Raw genomic sequence first — 22,055 nt, 5'->3', positions numbered from 1 at the left:
GAGTTTTGGTGATTTGAATGTCCCCTATCCCTTAATATTGTCATATTTTACGCTGTTAGACATGGAATATTAACATTTTCTTATATTTTATGTCTATCTAGCTGACAACTAATGGTTTAATTGCTTTTAAAATAATACTAGAAAGTTGGAACTATCAATTAGCTACATATTGTTACCAAAATGAATTCATTTTCATCAGTAAGACCTGTGTTTTGGTGATTTGTATGTCCCCTTACCCCTTAATATTGTCATATTTTACGCTTCTACACTTGAAAAATTGATATTTTTTTACATTTTTAAGTCTATACAGCTAACAACTAATGGTCATTTTGCTTTAAAAGATTACAAGAACCAAATAGCTATGTTTTGATGCCAAAATGAATAAATTATAATGAATAAACATCGAGTTATGTTGGATTGTACGTCCCCTACCCCTTAATATTGTCATATTTTACACTGTTACACATTGGAAAATTAACATTTTTTCACACTTTATGTAGACCTGATGGTTTTTCTGTTAAAAATAATACTGGAAAGTTAAAACAATCAATTAGCTACATGTTGATACCAAAATTAATTCATTATTATGAGTAAAGGTTGAGTTATGGTGGTTTTTATTTCCCCTAACCCTTAATAATACCATATTTGACATGGTTATACATGAAAAATTAACCTTTTCTCACAATTTATGTCTATCTACCTGACAAATAATGTTTGTTTTGCTTTAAAATAATACTAAAACATTTGAACAATCAATTAGCTACATATTAATTCCAAAATGAATTCATTATCATGAGTTGAAGTTGAGTTATGATGGTTTATATTTCCCCTACCCCTTAATATTGTTACACGCGCTGCTACATGTGGAAAAGTAACTATTTTTTACTACATTTTCAGTCTATTTTCCTGACAAGCAGTGGTTGATCTCACCCGCATATATTAATATTCAAAATATTACATGAATGGTAACTTACCAAACAAATTTTGTTAATGGAACTTATATAGTTCAGCTGAGTGACATATTAAGACACGTTAAACACCCCAACCCCGAACCCTATACACACCCACCCCCACCCCCACATACACACCCACCTACCCCAAACCTACACAACACAAACCAACATGCACGCAAACATGCACTTATATAAATATTTGAACCAGAACATCAATGTTTGCCTAGATATGCTTGATGTTAAAAAACAAAATTAAAAATGGAGCTTAATTAATTTTGAAAATAGAACTTGGCACAATAGTAAAATTTGAAGCCAGTGCCATAAAAACACCCACCCTACGCATTGTTGTGAAAAATCTCATTTTCCACTAGTGTATGGACTGGCCAATTCCAATCATGATCTAATGAAACCTAGGTTTGCTTTCAAATAATACTAGAAGTTAGAACAATCAATTAGCTACATAGTCATACCAAATTAAATTCGTTATTATAAGTAAAAGTTGAGTTATGGGAATTGATATCTCCCCAACCCCTTAATTTTGCCCTATTTTTTGTGATTTAAGTTATACGTCCATATATAAAATGACCTGTAAAAAAGTGTTACCACAATTTGAGACCACTACCTACTTAGCAGTGATCTAGAGGGTCCATACTAACTACTTATGGTGTCAAACCTTGTATGTAGTGGGGGTAAACGAACTCCTTATTTAGGGCCTTGTGTGTTCTTGCTCCTGGACTAGTCGGGCGTGCCACCGCATTCCGCTGTGCGCTCCCACAAAATAGGACCGCCTCGGACCCGATCGGATGGTACGAAAAATTTTGCCAATAAACCGTTTTGAAAGGATCGCTCCTTGTCAATATATCTGAGAATACTGCACACGTATTTTATTATGGGTTTAAGTTATCAAAACCGCATCATACCGATCAACCAGGCTTCCAAAAGAGAATGACCGAGAATAGGTATAGAAAAACTATACGGTGACCGAGAATAGGAGTTTAGTGACCGAGAATAGGAGTTGTCGCTAACTTTGACCTTTTGACCTTATACTTCCAATACAAGTTCAATGGAAGATGTCATGCAGGGTATGTTAAACGGGGTGTTGTGTGGAATGCACGTTCCCATATAGCTAACTTTTATAATCATTTACGCAAGAAATAGAGCGGGTTGTTTCTTAAGTGACCGAGAATAGGCGTATTTACCCTATGTGTTGATTGCGTATTAACTGCTAATTAAAACAGTGAACCAAAATACATTTTCAATCAGTATTTGAAGCAAAAAATGTGCCATTTTATGAAACAAATGTGTAAATTGGCGGTAATAAATGACAATAATAACTTGTTTGCGTTGGTCTTCTGTATTTTTTCTCAGGAGCTTACGCTCCCTTGGAAAATGTACAGGAAAATATCTATGGTCTAGTGCCGTATTCCATTCAGCCTTCGGCTTCATCATAACTATTTTATCCTTTAATTAACATGAAATCTATTATCTTCTGACTTGATGGTGTTTCAGAGTTGGAAAGAGTGAAATAATGATTTTTTTTAAAGAAGAAATGGGAGGAATATTAAAAAGTAGTATTTTATCAGTTTCAAGTGAAAGAATACATCTTGGTGTTAATACGTATCAAGAAATCTCAAATTTGGGCGTGGACGAATGCGTCTCCTCTTATGCTGCCCATAAACATAACCAATAGATTAGGACATGTGAGCTCATATGTGACATGATCAAGGGGAATGAGTCACATGTCTGCAATTTTCAATTAGAAGTTTTTTTACATCATTTTCTGGCAGTTTAGAAATGCTACATGTTGATGCAAACCCCATCAAAATCGGACATAAGGTTACCGAGTTATGAGCAATTTATCAATGGCTGAAAACAATATAAAACAAAAGAATTTGAAGACTGTTTTTGCCAATATCTCAAAAACAATATTAGCAACATCCGACTCATTCCCCTTGATCATGTCACATATGGGTTAGGCTAAGACTGTGGTCTAGGATTAATAGGATATAATGGTAGGAGGTGGCAACCAGTATTCATACATGTAGATAACTATAGGCAAAATATCAAATTCTCGAATATGACAGCTAACTTGGGTACGTGTGTGCACATGCGTCGAGCGTACTACGCAAAAACTACACAAGTACGGCGCAGACACAGCTTTTGAGAATTGACCAACCAGCTAGGTTTTCAAATATGGTCGTCACTAGGCAAGATCATGGTTCGGTCATGGAAGTCGCAAAATCATGTTATTCCATGAAAAGAAGAGCTCTAGTACACTGACACAGAAGTTAAGTCTTCTCATGATCGAGAATTAGATATTTTGCCTATAGTGTTAAAGGCTACAGTACACTGATAATTTATATCTCTGTACATACCTTTGGTAATTCCTCCTGGAACTTCAGAATCTGTCTCTTCCTTTATGTCACTTCCTTCTTGTAATTGGTCCCTTGTATTCTTGTTATGAAGATGGTGAAACTGCTCCTGCTTGACAAAGTCTGAAAGCCACAGCTCGCATGGCCAATATACTTCCTGATCTAATTTCAGCTCAGACTTTACAATGGTGATGAAGCAAGAAATCTGATATTTCAATCGTCCTGTTAATTTCAAATCCACAGAGATTTCAGGACATATGGCTTCAAACACAAGCTTGTTTAATTCGTTTGAACTAGCAGGCATATCTGGATTCTGTTTCAGGATATGCTGTATTGTTGAATGCTTCACGTTTAATCTAGTCTGATCACATTCTACATCATCTGGTGTTGTCTTGTGACTTGCACTAGAATCTGCCTTGTCACTTGGACTAGAAGTTGCCTTGTGACTTGCACTAGAATCTGCCTTGTGACTTGGACTGGAAGTTGCCTTGTCACTTGTACTGGAATCTGCATTATGACTTGCACTAGAATCTGCCTTGTGACTTGCACTGGAATCTGCCTTGTCACTTGGACTGGAATTTGCCTTGTGGCTTGCACTGGAATCTGCCTTGTCACTTGCACTGGAATCTGAAATGTCAAAATGGAAACAATGTGAATGTCATCATTCTGGCCATACAGAGTGCAGAGCTTGTGCATTTGACACAGCTAGCCTGTGTGCAGGTGTGTGGCCATTTTAATCAATTAAAGTTAGGAATTATTAAGACACGGCATGTACGTATGCAGTCATCCATTTCCAATTTACATCCCGTATCATTGCCACCAAAGCTCAACTTCTTCCTCGGAATTTTAAGCATTTCATATCCAGCTTTCTCTTGCCAAATTTGCACTGTTGACATTTAATGCATTTCAGACCTGTCTACACAGATGATAAACTGACCAAAAATTAAATTTGGCCTAAATCTGTGACCTTTGACACTACTGGTGTTAGTGTCTTAAATAGCCCATCTTGCTGTCTTAAATAGCCCATCTGAGTCTAACTTAAGATCATTAGATGATGCACTTTAATTGTTGGACCTAAATCTAACCTCCATATAATTAAAGACCGAGATAAAAAGAATTTATCGCGTCTGATGTCACTGTCAATTACGATCCTTGATTGGTTAACACAGGTTAATCAGCGCGTAAAAGGAAGACCGATCTATCTGGTGCTGATCGGAGAAAAGGAATAGCAGCAAATGGCAAAAAATTCCGTACTTTTACAAGGCAAAAAGCAGCTTTTCTAGGCATTGTGGACATGGTGCCTTCACCAAAGAAAGTTTCCTACTATAAAGACCTAACTTTTGAGATGGTTTGCATGTCGAAGGTGCAAAATTAACAATAAGGCACCCAGTTATAAATCCGCATTCAGCAAGTCATCATCACGACACTTGTAAACAAACCGTGCTCGAATTTGATTGACAGATGACGTCAGATGCGATAAATTATTTTTATCTGTGTCTTTAATTATAGTTAGAACAGGTCTAAAGTTAGTATAACTTGTTTTGTGCATACTGAGGAGTTTGCATCTCACTGGCTAACTTCCTAGCCATGGGCCTCAATCCGGGAGGGGGGGAGGGGGGCAGGGGGGCAAAATGACCCACCTTTTGGCAACTTTTCAGCAACTATTTTTGACAATTCAGGCTGAATATCCCCCCTACATTTCAGACAGATTGGTGCTAATGTTCCCAGCAAACACACATAAAAATCTTAAAACATAAACTTGTTTTGATTTTGGTCCAAACATTTTAATCACATTCAATGGTATGTTAGAATATTTTGCAGCAAGCTTTCCAAAATGTTTTTGAATATTATTATTAATGTTTTATACCCTGCATGCACCCTTTATATTTGCTGGGTTCATGATTCCATTTACTTGAGTGTCTTACCACGCTTGCTTACAACTTTATGTGAGAGACCTACTCTTGAGCCAAATATACAGATATACAATTTAGTAATTACAGTCTCTTAAGTCTTACCCAACTCATTGAAGCGTTGCCACAGCAGTTGCACCAGTGATAAATCATTAGACTCACACTCCTTCTGTTTTTCATGGTTTCTATACACAACTTGATAAAACTGCTTTTGATCAGCAAATTCCCAAACCAACACTTTACATGCCCATGGTGGACACTCTTCTAGTTGATGTATAACTTCGTCTAGTAACACCTGACCACTGAACATCAGAATTTCGGCCCTAAACTTGGATATGAAGTCAAAAATTTGATTCTGTAGTCTTGGAGTATAATTCAACTGGACTGAGTTCTCCTCACATATTTTCTTGAAGGTAAGTTCGGCAAATAGCTTGTCTGACAGCATCTTATTTCTGCTGACCATACCCGCAACTGTGGACCGTTTTATGCGAACGGAACAAATAAAAGTATTCTCCCAGGTTCCAGAATGTGTCCCTTCTTCTGGTTCACCATCCAAATCTGAATAAAAGAGTTAGAAATTACATGAAATTGAATAATCTGCCATACAGTTAGCCAAATAATTAAGGTACCAGTTGTGTTCACCCCTGTATATCCTAAACAAAGACAAATATGTCAAAATTAAAACAAGCAGCCAAAACCGTCTTTAGCTCTTATTTAAGACCTTATTTGTTGAAACTGGTTGTTGTTGAAATTGGTTGAGAATTAAAGAAATGGTGATCTAAACCCCAAGAAAGTAACAAAATAAAAATTTGCACATTGGTGCTCTAATCGATGAAAGCACAACGCTAGTTTAAACATGCTAATCATTGGAAGCACGGCGTACAGTAAGTTCTCTTGTTCGAGAATGCTTTGTCTATAAATCAATAGGACATGCAATGACGCAAACTGCAACTTTTTGCATTTTCATTGGGTTTTTGGACCGTCATGTCTTTATTTCTTGAATGATTTCAACAAATGAGATCTTAAATTTGACCTAAAAGATTTGCTGCTGGTTCCAATTATGACATGTGTCTGTCTTTGTTAATATAGAGGGGGTGAACATTTCTGTTTAAATGTTAGTTTTCAAAAATCCCAGCTTCGCCATTGCCCTGGTTGAAGCCCGGGTTGAAGGAACAAATCTGCATTCAATGGTCCATGACAGAGTCCCCATTTCACAAAGAATACAATGTGGATGTGAGTGTGTGTACAAGCCTACAAGGGTACATTGATCATCGAGGGTGAGATGGCCGAGCGGTTTTAACGTCTTAAAAGACGTTGCACTGTCGGCCGGAAGATACGATCGGCGAGGGTTCGAGCCTTGGGCTTGCCTTAGGTGAAAATTCTCTTCCCTCCCAAAAAGTTCCTATATGGTCGGGAATCCTTCAATTAAGTCCAGTTTCATCACAGAATTGATTTAATTGTAGAATTTCTTCTCGCCCCCATACACTGCTTAGCACATGCAGATATAGGTAGTGTATGAATTGTGCGATGTCCGCGATTCAGAAGTCTCGTAAAGCAGTTGGTCCCTTGTTCAGGAGGATTCATCCCTGTGCACGTTAAAGTGTCAGAGCTATTTGAAAAGAGAAGAGGTACCATCCGCGGTTTTAATATCTGCACTCAACCCTCTAGGTTCAAGAGGACAAGATGGGCGCGATACAACGCAAGTTGTCTACCCATAAATCTAGTAGAACTAGAAATCATTAGATTATTTGTATGTTGCTATAAATGCAACTCCTACTTTATGGCCATTTAGGACGCCATCTTTAATATTACTTACACCAAACTGAATATCTTGGCATAAATAACATGAAAATTCAAAATAAATTTCTTGATGTGTCATGACACAAAGCACCCCCACCCCCCTCAAACATGTACTAGGCATTTGAACATACCTCCAAATGGCATAACAGGTGGCAGAGCCCTCAGTGACATCTCCGTTTGGTTCTCATCTACAGATTCAGGTACTTCCTCTGCACTGCTTCGTTTTGATCGAGTTATTCTCCTGCTCACACTCTGCGGCTCTTGCCGTAATTTATTCTCTTGACATACTTGCTCAAACTGCTCCATACTATCAAATTCTGACATAAGCACTTTACACTGCCAATAGACATGTTTGCCAGGATCCTCTATGTTGACAAGTTTTTTCCTGATTATATTTGCATAGTTCCCAATCTGCATCTCGTGTCGTTCAGTAAAGGTCAAGTTCACAGACATCTCATCACATATTGCCAAAAACAACATCTGAGCCAGTTCTTTTGTTGCCAAGTGTAGACCTTCCCTGATAACATCTAGCGCCAGTGAACGTCTTACTGTCAGTGTGTAGATTTTTTCTGAACTCAAGTTGCCAACTAGTTTAGATCTCCTTATGTCTGTAAGTGTAAACAAAAGTATTATTTAAAGCCATATTATAACATTTGCTGAGGAGAATGCCCTCAATTTTTTTTAATTCTGGTTTTAACACGATTGTAATGTACTTTGGTCAATAAAGATACTCTGCAAAAATCAAGACTTTAGGTGCTGTAGTTTTGTCAAAATCCGAGATTTTGAATAAAACGATGGAACCGGCATCATTATTACGATGGAAATATTAATCTAACATGTATGCACAGTATGTACACGGTGTGCGGGATACACATACACACACACCCCGAGGATCGTATCATATTAAAACCGCGGGAGTAACATGCATGGGCGTTAGTAGTAAATTCCAATTTTCTATGCTTTACCTCACTTGTTCGGCTCAAAATTAAAAGGGTACATATCTGACAGTAAAAGCTAACATTCTATGGAAAATAAATACTAATCTATTTTTACAGAAATGTTATACTATGGCTTTAAGTAAATTGAGCTCAAAAAGAAACTTTTAATTTTTCATAAGGTCCTATCTTAAAATCCTGTCCATCAAAATGAACCAAAATTACACACAGGATTATTGGGCTGTGAATGTGGTTCAAGAAGCTTTTCCATGTCAGTGCATGTTGCTGTTGTGTCAGTTGGACAACTGCTTGGTTACTGACATGTGTTTAGAATAGAGTTTTCAAGTAATCCTGTGTGTAATCATAGGCCCCATATAATACCTATGGTGTAATTTGGTTTATTTTGATGGACAGGATTTTAAGATATGACCTTGTGAAAAACACATCAAAAATGTGAGAAAACTGGTAAATTCATTCATTGGGTGGGGGGGAAGCTGAGGTCATTGGCACAGAGCAAGATAGATACAAGCACTGGATTAAAGAAGCTGTGGAAATAAGAAAGAGGGGGCATACAACTATGACCAGAGATGAGGGGCAGTACCAGCTTTCTCAGATTTTTGATGAGTTCCTGTGCAACAGGGATCAAAAAACTCCCCAGAAGGAAAACCAGGCAACCCAAAAAATCACGCTGGAAATCCCTCTAGCATATGGTTGTCAGTAGATTGCAGTCACTCCTGTTGACAAAGGCAACAGTGATTGCTGAAACGTACACAGTAAGTGCATTTATTTGGATCAGATACAACAAACTTTGGTTACTAATATTTTATAATGATAAGAGTGAATCCCCTGGCCCTCTATAATTAAGCACAAAATATCTTGCCGCCTTAAAACTGGCAAAACCATCTGACACAGAAAATATCTCTTTTTAGATATCTTCATACTGCTTAATTACTACTTACACATCTTCAGCTGTCCATTTTGCTCACCCTCTCTGCATTTTTGCTCAAATTGCTCCCTGCTGATGAACTCTGAGGCTTGCACTCTGCAATGCCATGTTTTTAAATGAAGTGAGAACAATGATCTTAATTCAGTGACCATGTTGCAAATCTGACCCTTCAGTCGCTTCGTATATTTGATACCGATGGATTGTTCCTCACAAATTGCTTGAAACACAAGTTTGTTTATTTCATCTGCTGGTAGATCTTTCCTGATAATATCTAGGATAGTTGCCCGCTTCACATATAGATATGTTCCAGACGTGGTGCTTCCCGGGTGTGCTTCCTGTCTCACTCCTGCTGTCTTGTGCGTTATTAAGGTCTGAAATGAAATCATGGAATAAAAAAAAAAAAAGCTAGATGTACGTATTTGGAAAGCAATATTAGTACAAAGTCACCAAATCTCTGGACATACCTGCATGTGCAGGGTCTTGAACCCATCTGGCTTGCAGGGTGAATGCTCTATAACCACAGAGCTACACCACTGTCCCTGATAAACAGGACTCAAGTCTGGTACTTCTAATATGAGCAGTCAGGGTAAACAGTAAAAGCGACACATTACATACCAGTGTACAAGATCAATTAATGAGGCTTACCCGCCATCCTAACATAATCATACAAACAAGGGAAGAGGCCTACACATATCATACACTGGAACATAGAAACATTCCAACATTCCAAACTAGCACTCAAGATCAAATTGATGCTTTAAAATTATTATTCTTAATATCAATATACCCCGGTAACATGCAGGGAAAAGAAGAATCACACAACGTACACTAGCACAATTAAACATGAATTACAAATGGAAACATAACATGCAAATGCAGATAAACCAGAGAAACATTTCTAGACATACCTGCCTGTCTGGTACTAATGGTGGTAGAATGACTTTGCCACCTGCACAACACATTCCAAGAGGTTCATTCTTCCATCTTACAGCTCCACAATAAGAACACTTGGTATCCATTTGCCCGCTGTTGATTTGTTCTTGAAATTTGAGGGCGTTGTATTTTCGTGTTTGTCGATACATTGATTCTTCTTTTGGTTTTTGAGCGCGTAAAGCATATTTGGTACGTTTCGTATGGAGTGGTGCCTCGGTCATTGCAGCGGTTTCATTTGCATGCCTCCTTTTCGCAATCCTTGCACTTTTCGTGTTTGGAGACAGTCCTTCTTTCGGCATGATGCTTTCCTGTTTTCGAAATCAACAAAGGAATTTGATTATTAATATCACTAAGCCCGACACCATTTGATGTCAACTATTACCAGTATATTTTGCAAAGCTGGAAATGTTCAAATGCATTTCTGCATGTGCACCTGGTGGTGGTGGGGGGGAGGGGCACTCAATATTAAGATTAGCATTTTGTGCACTCGATAAGAGTAAGACCTTTTTGTTTCTCGGCCCCGTATTGTTCTTGTGTTCCCCTCAAGACCCCACGTGTTTCTTGTTTTCTCCCAAAGACCCAAATCTTTGCCTCCATTTGTGGAAAAATACCTACTGTTACATTACATCTTGCAACCAAAATACAGAATTTTCAGAATTGAGAATCTTCCCCCAAAGAACTTATTTGTAGTATCTTCCCTCAATTCCCCCAGACCCCATGTTAAAATCCGGTAACTGACAGGATTGTGGTTCGTTTAAATGGATAGACAAATAACCATTAAAGAAACACTCAGGCAATCACAACATTATGTGTTAGAAAACTTATATGTTAGAAAAATAAGAATCATGTGGTTTTACTTAAAACAAACTCATATTGACCTTAAAAACAAATAAAAACAGCCGTCTCTCACCACGCGATATTCAAATTTCCCGGGCACAGAAATTGCAGCGGTTTCATTTGCACACTTTATATTTGCACGTCTCCTTCTCTTTATCCTTGCACCTTTTGTTATTGCAGACAGTCCTTCTTTTCTTGGCATGATGCTTTCCTGTTTTGGAAATCACCAAAGGAATTTGATTACTACCACTGAACCCACACCATTTGATGTCAACTATTTTCAGTATATTTTGCAAAGCTGGAAATGTTCATGATGCATTTCCGAATTAAGTTAAACTAACATGTGGACCTGGTGGTGGGGTGGGGGCACTTAACATGCTCAATATTAAGATTAGCATTACATGTATGTGCACTCGATAAGAGGAACACCTGCTTGTCTGCTCATTTGTCCCCCCCCCCCCCCCGGCCCTGTATTGTTCTTGTCTTGCCCCTCAAGACCCAGGGGCAATTTTAACACACCTCCTGGCACGTTTGTGCAGTGAGATTAAAATTCTGTGCAGTGAGAATTAAAAATCTGTGCTTAAAATATTTCTATGTCATTTGACAAACTCAATAAGGATGCTTTAATAGCACATACAGTATGGTCACTTTCAGGTAAAATTTCTTCCCCTTCCCACAAGCTTGTCGCCACTCTTTGATCAACAAAACTTTACATTGCCAACATGCAGTGACTTTATACTAAAAATAGCCCCTGTCAAGACCCTATGTTTTTCTTGTTTTCCCCCAAAGGCCAAAATCGTTGCCTCCAAGACCAGTTGTGGATAAATACCTACGGTACTGTTACATCTGTACCCAAAATACAAAATTTTCAAAATTGAGAATCTTCCCCCGATCCAAAGAACTTATTTGTAGGATCTTCCCTCAATTCCCCACCCCAACCTAGCCTGAGTCCCTCGGCCCCGATCTCGAAACAATCAACATGGCGGAATAAAATGGCCGTTTCTCGATTCGGGGCCTGAGAACGAACCGTGCAAAAAAGTGGGGCGATTAATTCTTTTGTATTGTATTGTTTTCACGCGAAAACACGTCGGGCGTCATAGTAGCTCAATAAATGGCGTAGAAACTAGCTCAAACTCATCAGCAGTATTATCGTTGGCGCCTGCACAATACTTGTTGTACGGCCAGTTAGGGCTTGTAGAAGAGATGATACGTGATTAATTATTCATGAAATTTTTTTTTTGTGTGAAATCAGAGCAGAGAGATGCCATCAGCTTGTCTGTGTGAAAGTGCATAGAAAAAACAACAAAATATGTTTAATTTCAAACCTGATTGTCAATGCTGAAACTTTGGCTGGAGAAGTTGAAGGTGGCGTTGCTAGTTATCTTTTAGACCGTTTATCTGAAGTCATGGGTTATTTTAGAGCAAAATAGGAGGCATTTTTTTTTTATTTATACTGCGATCGGTATTTTCTAGTTTGCAATTCTTGTTTTGTATGTACACTTTCAACAAGCAGCCAGATAAATTCAACTATACGGATTGTATACACACGTAATTTGTATGTTATTCATTGATCAGTGTAGCCTAGGCACCGGCTAAGCATGTAAGTACTACAGAAAGCTACTAAGTCATGCACGGTCTCAAGACAGACAAAGAAATTCATTGTCGTGATGGTCATGAATGATCATGATGATTGCATACCATCTGACATGACCATGGCATGATAGGCATGTAGCGCCTACGGCATACATGTCATGTACATCAGATTCAGACATGCATAATTGACAGATATGCTGCACGAAGAGCTAATGTTGTCATGTTCTTGAACCCGCCCGCGTCTTCGATGTCATAATCAAACCATGAACAGTGTGACCGTGATGGTGCTGGTTTACAAATTTAAATTACGATGTCACAGTGTATGTCAAGTCTGAATCTGAGTGACAGTCGTGCAATGACAAGCATACTCAGTATGCTTGTCATTGCACGCCTGTCAGTCCCGCTGTCAATACATTGTAACTTGCTTCACCGAGAACTGTGCTGTGCAACTGCACGACTCCTACATCAGGCGCTGCACTGCACTTGAAATCGAATGGATGGTATTCTTCATGTTAAAAAACTGGTAAGTTCATGTCTTCATGCCAAATCATGGGTTGGATCTCAAGACTCAATTTTACAATTTGACAAAGACTTGATCCAAAAGCGGAGTCCAACAATTATGACTAGGCCTATCATGCCTAGGCTCGGGCTTCATGGCTTAGGCTTAGCCACAAAGTATTCAAATGTGAGTAAGCCTAGAAGAATGATAGGCCTAGCCTGTCATGGTATGTTTTGCATGAATGTAGGACAAAATACTGGTCATGCTAGGCCTAGTATTATGCTAGTAGTACCATGACTATGTACGGTACATGTAATCCTATTTACCTAACTTTTTCCAAGTCTCACGGCTGGGCCTTGCACGCATTTCTCCATTTAGGCATTACACTTACCGTAGTCTATGGCTGGGCCCTCATGCATCGTACCATCAGGGCATTATACTTGCCGTAGTCTACGTCTCACGCACCCCACATTAGTCTAAGATTGGAACTATTATACACACATCGTATCGTTATGTATGCACGGTGTTACACTTGCATGACTTGCTGTAGTCTACAGCCTAGCCGTGTACCTACCGTTATTAGAGCGTAAGTTGCGTAACATTGTGAAGTAAGTTACGAAACATAAGGTACGTTTGTAAGTTACGTTGGGTAACTTAACAATGCAATGTAAGGTACGACACGTAAGTTACGTGGCGTAACGTAAGTTATGTTGCGTAAATTAACAACGCATAGCGTAAGTTATGTTGCATAACGTAAGTTACGTTTAACTTAACAACGCAATGCAGCGTGAAGTTACGCAGCGTAAGTTACGTTACGTTGCGTAACGAAGATTACGTTCCGTAAATCAACAACGCAACGCAACTTAAAGTACGTCACGTAAGTTGTGTGACGTGAAGTTGCGTAACGTGGGTTACGCAATGTAAGTTATTCAACGTAAGTTACATTGCGTAACGTAACAACCAACGCAACGTAAATTGCGCAACGCAACATAAGTTACACAACGTAAAGGGGTGTCACGTTGCGTAAATTAACAACGCAATGTAAGTTACGAGCGTAAGTTACGCCACGTAAGTTGTGTGGCGTAAGTTGCGTAACGAGGTTACGCAATGTAAGTTATTCAAAGTAAGTTACGTTGCGTAACTTAACAACCAACGCAACGTAAATTGCGCAACGCAACATAAGTTACATAACGTAAAGGGATGTCACGTTGCGTGAAATTAACAACGCAATGTAAGTTACGCAACGTAAGTTGCGTAACATTGTGACTACCGTGCCGTAACACTATACTGACTACCAATCCCATCACCGTAGTCCTAGGCCCACTCCCAACTGCACATTTATACATGACTTACAAACGGTATAATCTAAGTAAATTTTTATGACCCCCTATCGCTGGCTAATTTTTTTTACGACTCCCTTATCTCGAGTCGAAAAGTTTTATGACCCCCTCCCACCTACACAGACTGACGACAAATTATTCATCACCGGAACTAGTAAGGCGCGAGGCATGCAAAACTTAAACATCAGCCTTCTATTCTATTTTGGGGTAAAAATTATAACCGCCTCTATTTTTGGTCTAAAAATTCTATGATCCCCAGTATATTCATGACCCACCCCCTTTCGAAGAAAATGACAGCCCCCTAATATAAACAAACACACTGGTCATAGAAACAAAATACACGTGAATCAAGTTGAACAATTAATAAAAAAAAAAAAAAAAAAAGTGAAATATTGTATTACAATCAATATATTTTTATTTCAATTTCCCACGTGCGTAATAAAAAAAAAAAAAAAAAAGGAAAAACAATGCATATTTTGCAAGTCAAAGAGCTAAAGCATGAGGAGACGCAGTGACAACTCAAAAATGCATGGAAAAACGGCCTGGAAAATGATGTGTGAAATGAGAAAGAATAAATATTCAGGCAGTACAAATTTGTTTATTTATTTATAATTTCATGTCAAATGTCATGATTATAGTAAACAATGCAAATATTTCATTCATAATAAATTATAACATCCTTAAAAGGAGATGCTGTGACCACGTGATAAGAACTAATTAATTATTCATGAGCTAATAAATGCTCCAATTTTCGAACGCAATCGTTACCAGTCCTCACCTGCAAGCACAACCCGATGACCGTGCGTAAGCAGTTGAAGGACTGGTGGATCAAGTCTAACCCCAACCCCCGGTCTCCATGTTGAAATCCGGTAACTGACAGGATTGCGGTCAAGTTAAATGGATAAACAAACCGCAATAATTTAAGCCTACACCCCTAGTTCTTGAAATTCATATCCCCCTGTGGAAGATATCCCCTAGCCCACTGGGCTATTCCATTTAAAATCAACACTACCCCTGTGGTATGTTTTTTTTAATGTAAATTTGTAATTAGTCAGGGTTAAGGGGTACTACACCCCTGGCCAATTTTGTGCCTATTTTTGCATTTTTCTCAAAAATTATAGCATATTGGTGACAAGTAAGATATGTATTATAGGGGCAAGGACTACAACTACTGCACTGAAAATTCAGCAACTCAAGGTAAGTAGTTATTGATTTATTGATCAAATATTGGTTTTCCCTCATTTTTGACTGTAACTCCACAACTGTTGTCTGTGCTGAAATAAAATTTCCAGTGTAGTAGTTGTAGTCCTTGCCCCTATATTATACAAATCTTACTTGTCACCAATGCGCTATAATTTTTGAGAAAAAAGCAAAAATAGGCACAAAATTGGGCAGGGGTGTAGTACCCCCCTTAATCATTTTGACACCAATACTCCCCCTGTATTATGCCTTTACCTATATCTTCCACAACTGGAGTGAGTATTTCAAATGGAAGTTACCCGGGGCAAGGACTACAACTACTGCACTGAAAATTCAGCAACTCAAGTAGTTATTGATTTATTGATCAAATATTGGGTTTCCATCATATTTGACTATAACTCCACAACTAGCAACTGCTGTTTGTGCTGAAATAAATTTCCAGCGTAGTTGTAGTCCTTGCCCCTATAATATACATCTTACTTGTCACCAATGCTAGGTGAATTCAAATTTGCCATCAAACTGCATCATTTTATATATCAAATTAAAGCCCTTGAGTAAACAAAGCCAACACTGAATACCTTTTTTTCATAGCACTTTCCGTAGCAAAGTTACATCTTGTCAAAGATTGACTTCCCGCATCAAAAAGATTCAGCCAGTGTTGCCAAAACTTTTAAGCGTCAAGGCGCGGCGCATTGACTCGCCAGGCCGCGGTAAAGGATTCTCAAGTAGCCCAATTTTTATTTTTTAAATAATTTTCCAATACCTGATATTTGTGCTTATTTATTTGATTTTAGAACACAAAACACCCAATTGGGCGGAAAAGCACTTGACTTTGAAACGTCCGGTACTTACTGGGAAGTTACTGACCGATCAATAAATGGTCACAAAACCCATTGTAATTTCAATTTGGAGCTTCAAAGACTCAAAACCTTAACAAATCGGCTAAATTGAAAGGAAAATACATCAAATTAGTGCCGCGGCCCGAGACTGGCAAAAGTATAGCCCAATTTTAGACAATCGCTGGACCCCAACGAGTTAAGAAACTATCGCCCAGTATCAAACATACCATTTGTGTCGAAAGTCATCGAAAAACAGGCTGTCAATAACATCAATGATTACATGACCAGAGAAAATCTACGTGAACCCTTACAGTCGGCTTACAGGACTTCACACAGTACTGAGTCGGCCCTGCTGAAAGTTAAAGACGACATCATGCAGCATGTTTCTCAGCGCAGAGGTGTATTCCTAGTCCTTTTGGACTTAAGTGCAGCGTTTGACACTGTGAGCCACTCAATCTTGCTTGATCGCCTTCATCATGACATCGGTGTAACAGGGACTGCGCTGGAATGGTATAAATCTTACCTGTCGGAGAGAACATCATGTGTTTGTATTGATGGGGTGTTCTCCAACTCTCATGTTTTGAAGTATGGCCTACCTCAGGGGTCGATCGTGGGCCCACAGTCATTCACCATCTACTCTGTTCCCATTGGTCACATAGTACGGCAGCACAGACTGCAATTCCATACGTATGCTGATGACATACAACTGTATTTGCCATTCAATCCATGTGACCCACAATCAATCACAACTTCGCTCTCACAGCTCTCTTCGTGCATTTTTGACATCAAGTCATGGATGACGAAGAACATGCTCAAGCTCAATGAAGAGAAGACAGAGTTTTTGTTGCTGTTCCTGAACATCTCAAGTGCAAGATGCCTCCTGTATCCTTGCAAGTTTGCGGTAAGACAATAACACCTTCTGAGAATGTCCGTAATCTGGGAGTTGTCTTTGACACTTCAATGACAATGTCTTCTCATATCACAAGTCTCTGCACCAGTCTCAACTATCAACTCAGAAATATATCGCGATTCGCAAATATCTTGACTTTGATTCTTGTCACTCTGTCATCCGGCTCTAGTTCTATCAAGACTCGATTACGGTAATGCTTTATTACTTGGCTCCAACAAAACTGACATCAAACGGCTCCAACGCATACAAAACTGGTCTGCGAAGTTAATTTGTGGTGCGCTGAAATTTGACCATGCCACGCCGTGCTTACAACAACTGCACTGGTTACCTGTCAAAGACCGTATAACATTTAAGATCATTGTACTCGTCTATAAGTGCCTCCATGGAGCTGCGCCCGACTATTTAGCATCTTGCATGACTCTGTACCAGCCGCACTGAGCTAGTCTTCGTTCAGCTTCTGACATCACCCGCTATCCGAACGCACTCCTACTAAAACACTCATATCTGCTCATAACCGGACTTTTACATATATATCGCTCCGCACATCTGGAACAACTTACCAGCTGAAATCAGAAACTGTGACACACTCTCCAAGTTCAAAAAATGTCTGAAAACACACTTGTATCCAAATGATGAATAATGTTTTTGCTTGTATTGTATATTATATATTTGCCATTTTCTCTTATTGCCGTTTTTCACTGGTTCATACTGCGCTTTGATCTTGATGTAACAGCGCTATATTAAATGTACTTTTGTATGTATGTATGTATGTAAGTAGCGGCATGCTTTTTTGAGTAGCGGCAAGTGATCGCCAAATAGCCCAATTGTGCGCCTAAGCATTGTAAGGCGCGGCGTTGGCATCACTGGATCCATCTAGCAAAATTCTCCAAAACGGCATTTAGGGGGTGTTTCTAGATCTTTAATAGTCTCATTATGATAGCAGCTTTTTTTGGTACGATTACCGAATAGGGTACAACTTGCTAGACTTGAGTCCAGTCCTCGTTTACGGAGTTTAGGGTTAGGGTTTAGGGTTGGGGTGGAGCAGTCTTGTAATAAGACTAGTAGAGTTGCACCCTATTCGGCAATTGCTCCCTTTTTTTAATGGAACTACTATCAAAATTCCCCTAAAATTCCATATGTGCGATTGTCTTATCACCATAAAAAATCATATATTTGGGTCTAGCCGAGGTACTCACACCTCCGTCACTACGATTTCCACTGTCCTTCTCCTTACGAATTGAGGAAGGAACAGGGCCATGATGTTTCGGGCTAATTTGGGTCAAGCATGGAGGTATCCCGGGGAGGTATAAGTAAGCTTACTTACTTTCTATAGTGATAAACAACAATGACATTACAAGTTACAGTACATTTAGTACAACTAACTGAAATATAGCAGCGTTAGATACCTACAAAATTGAGGCGTAAATCACAGAATTCATTGCTCAAATGCTCAAATCAAGTCTCAGGGACAAGATAACTCGTCCAGTCATCACCAATGAAAGCACTGTGATAATTTATGTTTACATTCCGAGGCCTGCAAGGTTAAAGATCTTGACAATGTTAAAGATCTTGACAATTACAGGGGGATAACCTTAACATCTTGTGTCTCAAAAGTATATAGGATTATCGCGCAAACTGTGTCAAAGTTTATTGAAGATAACAATATTCTAACTGAAGTGCAAGGCAGTTTCCGTAAAGACAGGCGCTGCGAAGACCATATATTCAACCTTAAAAGTATTATTGCAACGCGACAAGCTGAAGGCAAGCAAACATTTATGGCTTTTCTTGACTTTAAGAAAGCCTTTGACACAGTTTGGCGAGAAGGACTGTTTAAATCTATGAAGAGTATTGGTATTGAGGGTAATCTTTTAAATATCATTATAAACATGTACAAAAATGTAAAAAGTAAAGTAATATTCCAAGATGTAGAAACTGATTTCTTTACTGTAGATGAAGGTGTGAAACAAGGCTGTGTCCTTTAAGCCAATTATCTTCTGCATTTACATTAATGAGCTTGCAAAAATGATCAAGGCCAAAACCTTAGGTGTAAGTATTTTCGGTACAAATATTGGCTGTTTGTTTTGGGCAGCGATGTAGTTCTGATTGGAAATAATGATAATGACCTTAACCTACTCCTTAACACAGCAAGCGAGTTTTCTAATAAATGCAAAATGTCGTTTAATTATACCAAATCGAATGTTCTCATCACCGGGCAGCGTGTTAATGTAGATAGAAAATGGAAACTTTGTAATAGTTTCATCACAGAGGTCAACGAAAGTACAAATATTTAGGTGTTACCATTTCAAGGAACATGTCAGATCACTCTCATATCGAGGAAGTTGTTAAAAGAGGTAATCGATTAATTAGTTATATCAAATCAATAATTGATGACCAAGATGACTTTAATAGGGTATATTATGGTGATCTCCTATGGAAATCAATTGGACTGTCATCAATCAATTACGCATGTGCAATATGGTTTTGTAAAGGTATCACAGTGATAGACAAGCTCGAAAATATTCAATACCACATGGCTCGAGCTATTCTCAAAGCACCAAGAAACGTTGCTAAAGAGGCCCTATTCGCTACTTGCACGGTTCCGCCATTATGCACTATGTGCGGGGAGAGCCTCGAACTGGCAGCATACATGAAAGGAAGAATTATGTAACCTTACACAGAAAGTTATGACTAGTTCAATTCCCATTCATGTATGCTGCCAGTTCGAGGCTCTCCCCGCACATAGTGCATAATGGCGGAACCGTGCAAGTAGCGAATATGGTGATCTTGGATGGCAAACTATTGCCTCTATCCAAAATAATATTCGTGCCAAGTACTTTAAGAGGCTTCAGGATATGGATGAAAACAGGTTACCAAAACTATTGTTTAAAGCAATCTTCCAAGTCAAAGACAAATTGAAATGGGGCTGGCTTTGTGATATGGAAAGTTCTCTAGAGAAATGTAATATGAGTATGTTTTACAATTATGGGTTCACCGACCAATCAAACAATGCAGATTGGTCAAACACCTTTAAGAATGTAAATAAGAAGAGCTTGATTATGACAATTGGAGAATCAAAGCCTTGAATAAATCTTCTCTTGACGACTATGTTAGGTACAAAGAGCGACCATCACTAGAACCATACCTACTTGATAAACTGAATTTTTATGGGTCAAACTTAAAATTCAAAGCCCGCTCTAATTCTTTAGATTTGGAAGGAAGGAAAAGTCCTGGTCAGATATCAACACGTGTCTTTGTAAGTTATGCAATTTAAACCAGGAGGAATCAGTTGATCACTTTCTACTCAATTGTACAAGTTTGGACTACATAAGGAGCGACCACTTCAAAAGACTTGAAAGAGATCTATGTTCTAAAGGGTGGGAAGTAATTTGGCATATGTTCTCGGTTGGGGATGCAAATATTAGACACCATCTCCTCTTAGATAACATCTTGAAGATAGCTATGATCTAGGGTCTATACTTGATAAATGTAGTAAAATGTTTCTCACTGATGCGTGGAAAGAAAGGAGTAATATATTGAAAGACTTATGATCTCATAACCCATATTAATGTATTGATTTATGAAGCTCATACAAACATGTATTATAAAGTATAAGTATATCTGTATGACACTGTACGTGTCTTTTTTTTGTAACAATTGATTAAGTTATTTCTTTCTTTCTTTCTTTCTTTCTTTCTTTCTTTCTTTCTTTCTTTCATCCGTTCTCTTTCTTTAGCCCTCTTCCTCACTTTAGATTATTTATATGTACCCTTTGCTTGAGTATATTTTTACTTTGTTATTATAATTGTTGATAATTATTAAGCTTTGTTTGTATATTTAATGTCTTGGATGCACCATCAGATAGATGAGTGCCGCTGATGTAAAAGTGAATTCCAAATAAAAACTTGAAACTTGACTAGTAGAGTTGCACCCTATTCGGCAATTGCTCCCTTTTTTTAATGGAACTACTATCAAAATTCCCCTAAAATTCCATATGTGCGATTGTCTTATCACCATAAAAAAATCATATATTTGGGTCTAGCCCGAGGTACTCACACCTCCGTCACTACGATTTCCACTGTCCTTCTCCGTACGAAGTGAGGAAGGAACAGGGCCATGATGTTTCGGGCTAATTTGGGTCAAGCATGGAGGTATCCCGGGGAGGTATAAGTAAGCTTACTTACTTTCTATAGTGATAAACAACAATGACATTACAAGTTACAGTACATTTAGTACAACTAACTGAAATATAGCAGCGTTAGATACCTACAAAATTGGGCGTAAATCACAGAATTCATTGCTCAAATGCTCAAATCAAGTCTCAGGGACAAGATAACTCGTCCAGTCATCACCAATGAAAGCACTGTGATAATTTATGTTTACATTCCGAGGCCTGCAAGTTTACTCTTCCGGGTCTATCAAGGAAGAGTCCATTGATTAAAACATAATACGCAGCCGAAAGGCAACACACATTGACACTGTTGAATATCTTGAGAGGCAATTTACTTAGCCTATATTGTTTGACAGAGGCGGCCAGGCGGCATAGGAAGCGCAACACGTGACGTACGAGGCTGGCGAAGACGGCTGACAGCCCCATTCAAAATACACGGTTAGCAATTACAAATGGAAAATTAACATACTTGCAATGTGGTACATTGTCGTACCCCGACGGTTTTAGAGTAAGATAATTTTGCTTTGACACCACATAACAAATTTAGAATTGTTTGTGAAGATTTCATGATTATGTGTTAATCCAATGGCGACCTCAAAATTGGCGATATCGCTTCCATCACCGCCTGGAGGCGGCCAGGGGATGTCATGAATCAGAGCCTGGTCATGAAATACTAGGTAAACTTTATTTTGAGGGTATTTTATCAAAACATTTGGTACTTTATTTTTAGGAATATAGGCCTATTTATAACGTAAGAAAAAAAATCCCACCACAATGAAAACTTTCAAACACAAGTAGGCCTAGGCCTATAGGCCTAGCT

At 38.6% G+C, this 22,055-nt stretch overlaps 1 protein-coding gene across 1 annotated transcript; it reads right to left on the bottom strand.

Annotated features, from left to right (window-relative positions):
• Positions 1-3,251: 3,251 nt before the first annotated feature.
• Positions 3,252-21,370, bottom strand: LOC140138332 (uncharacterized). The gene is made up of 7 exons (XM_072160239.1): positions 21,335-21,370; positions 10,760-10,897; positions 9,825-10,157; positions 8,930-9,287; positions 7,167-7,643; positions 5,341-5,793; positions 3,252-3,952 (listed from the first exon to the last, which is right to left on the bottom strand). Exons 2-7 carry the CDS (start codon positions 10,886-10,888, stop codon positions 3,252-3,254), a joined length of 2,451 nt encoding a protein of 816 aa, XP_072016340.1. The 5' UTR covers positions 10,889-10,897; positions 21,335-21,370.
• Positions 21,371-22,055: the final 685 nt, after the last annotated feature.

This window comes from Amphiura filiformis, chromosome 17 (assembly GCF_039555335.1).
Source record: "Amphiura filiformis chromosome 17, Afil_fr2py, whole genome shotgun sequence".
In the NCBI taxonomy this organism is placed as follows: Eukaryota; Metazoa; Echinodermata; class Ophiuroidea; order Amphilepidida; family Amphiuridae; genus Amphiura; species Amphiura filiformis.
This window is presented reverse-complemented; position numbering and strand designations above follow the sequence as displayed.

Bases quoted from the DNA above. Each gene is read 5' to 3' on its own strand.
- LOC140138332 (XM_072160239.1), bottom strand. From the start codon at position 10,888: ATGCCAAGAAAAGAAGGACTGTCTGCAATAACAAAAGGTGCAAGGATA. The intron at 9,288-9,824 runs GTATGTCTAGAA...ATTTCATTTCAG, and splicing joins CATTAGTACCAGACAGGCAG to ACCTTAATAACGCACAAGAC. The intron at 3,953-5,340 runs GTAAGACTTAAG...TTGACATTTCAG, and splicing joins GCAACGCTTCAATGAGTTGG to ATTCCAGTGCAAGTGACAAG.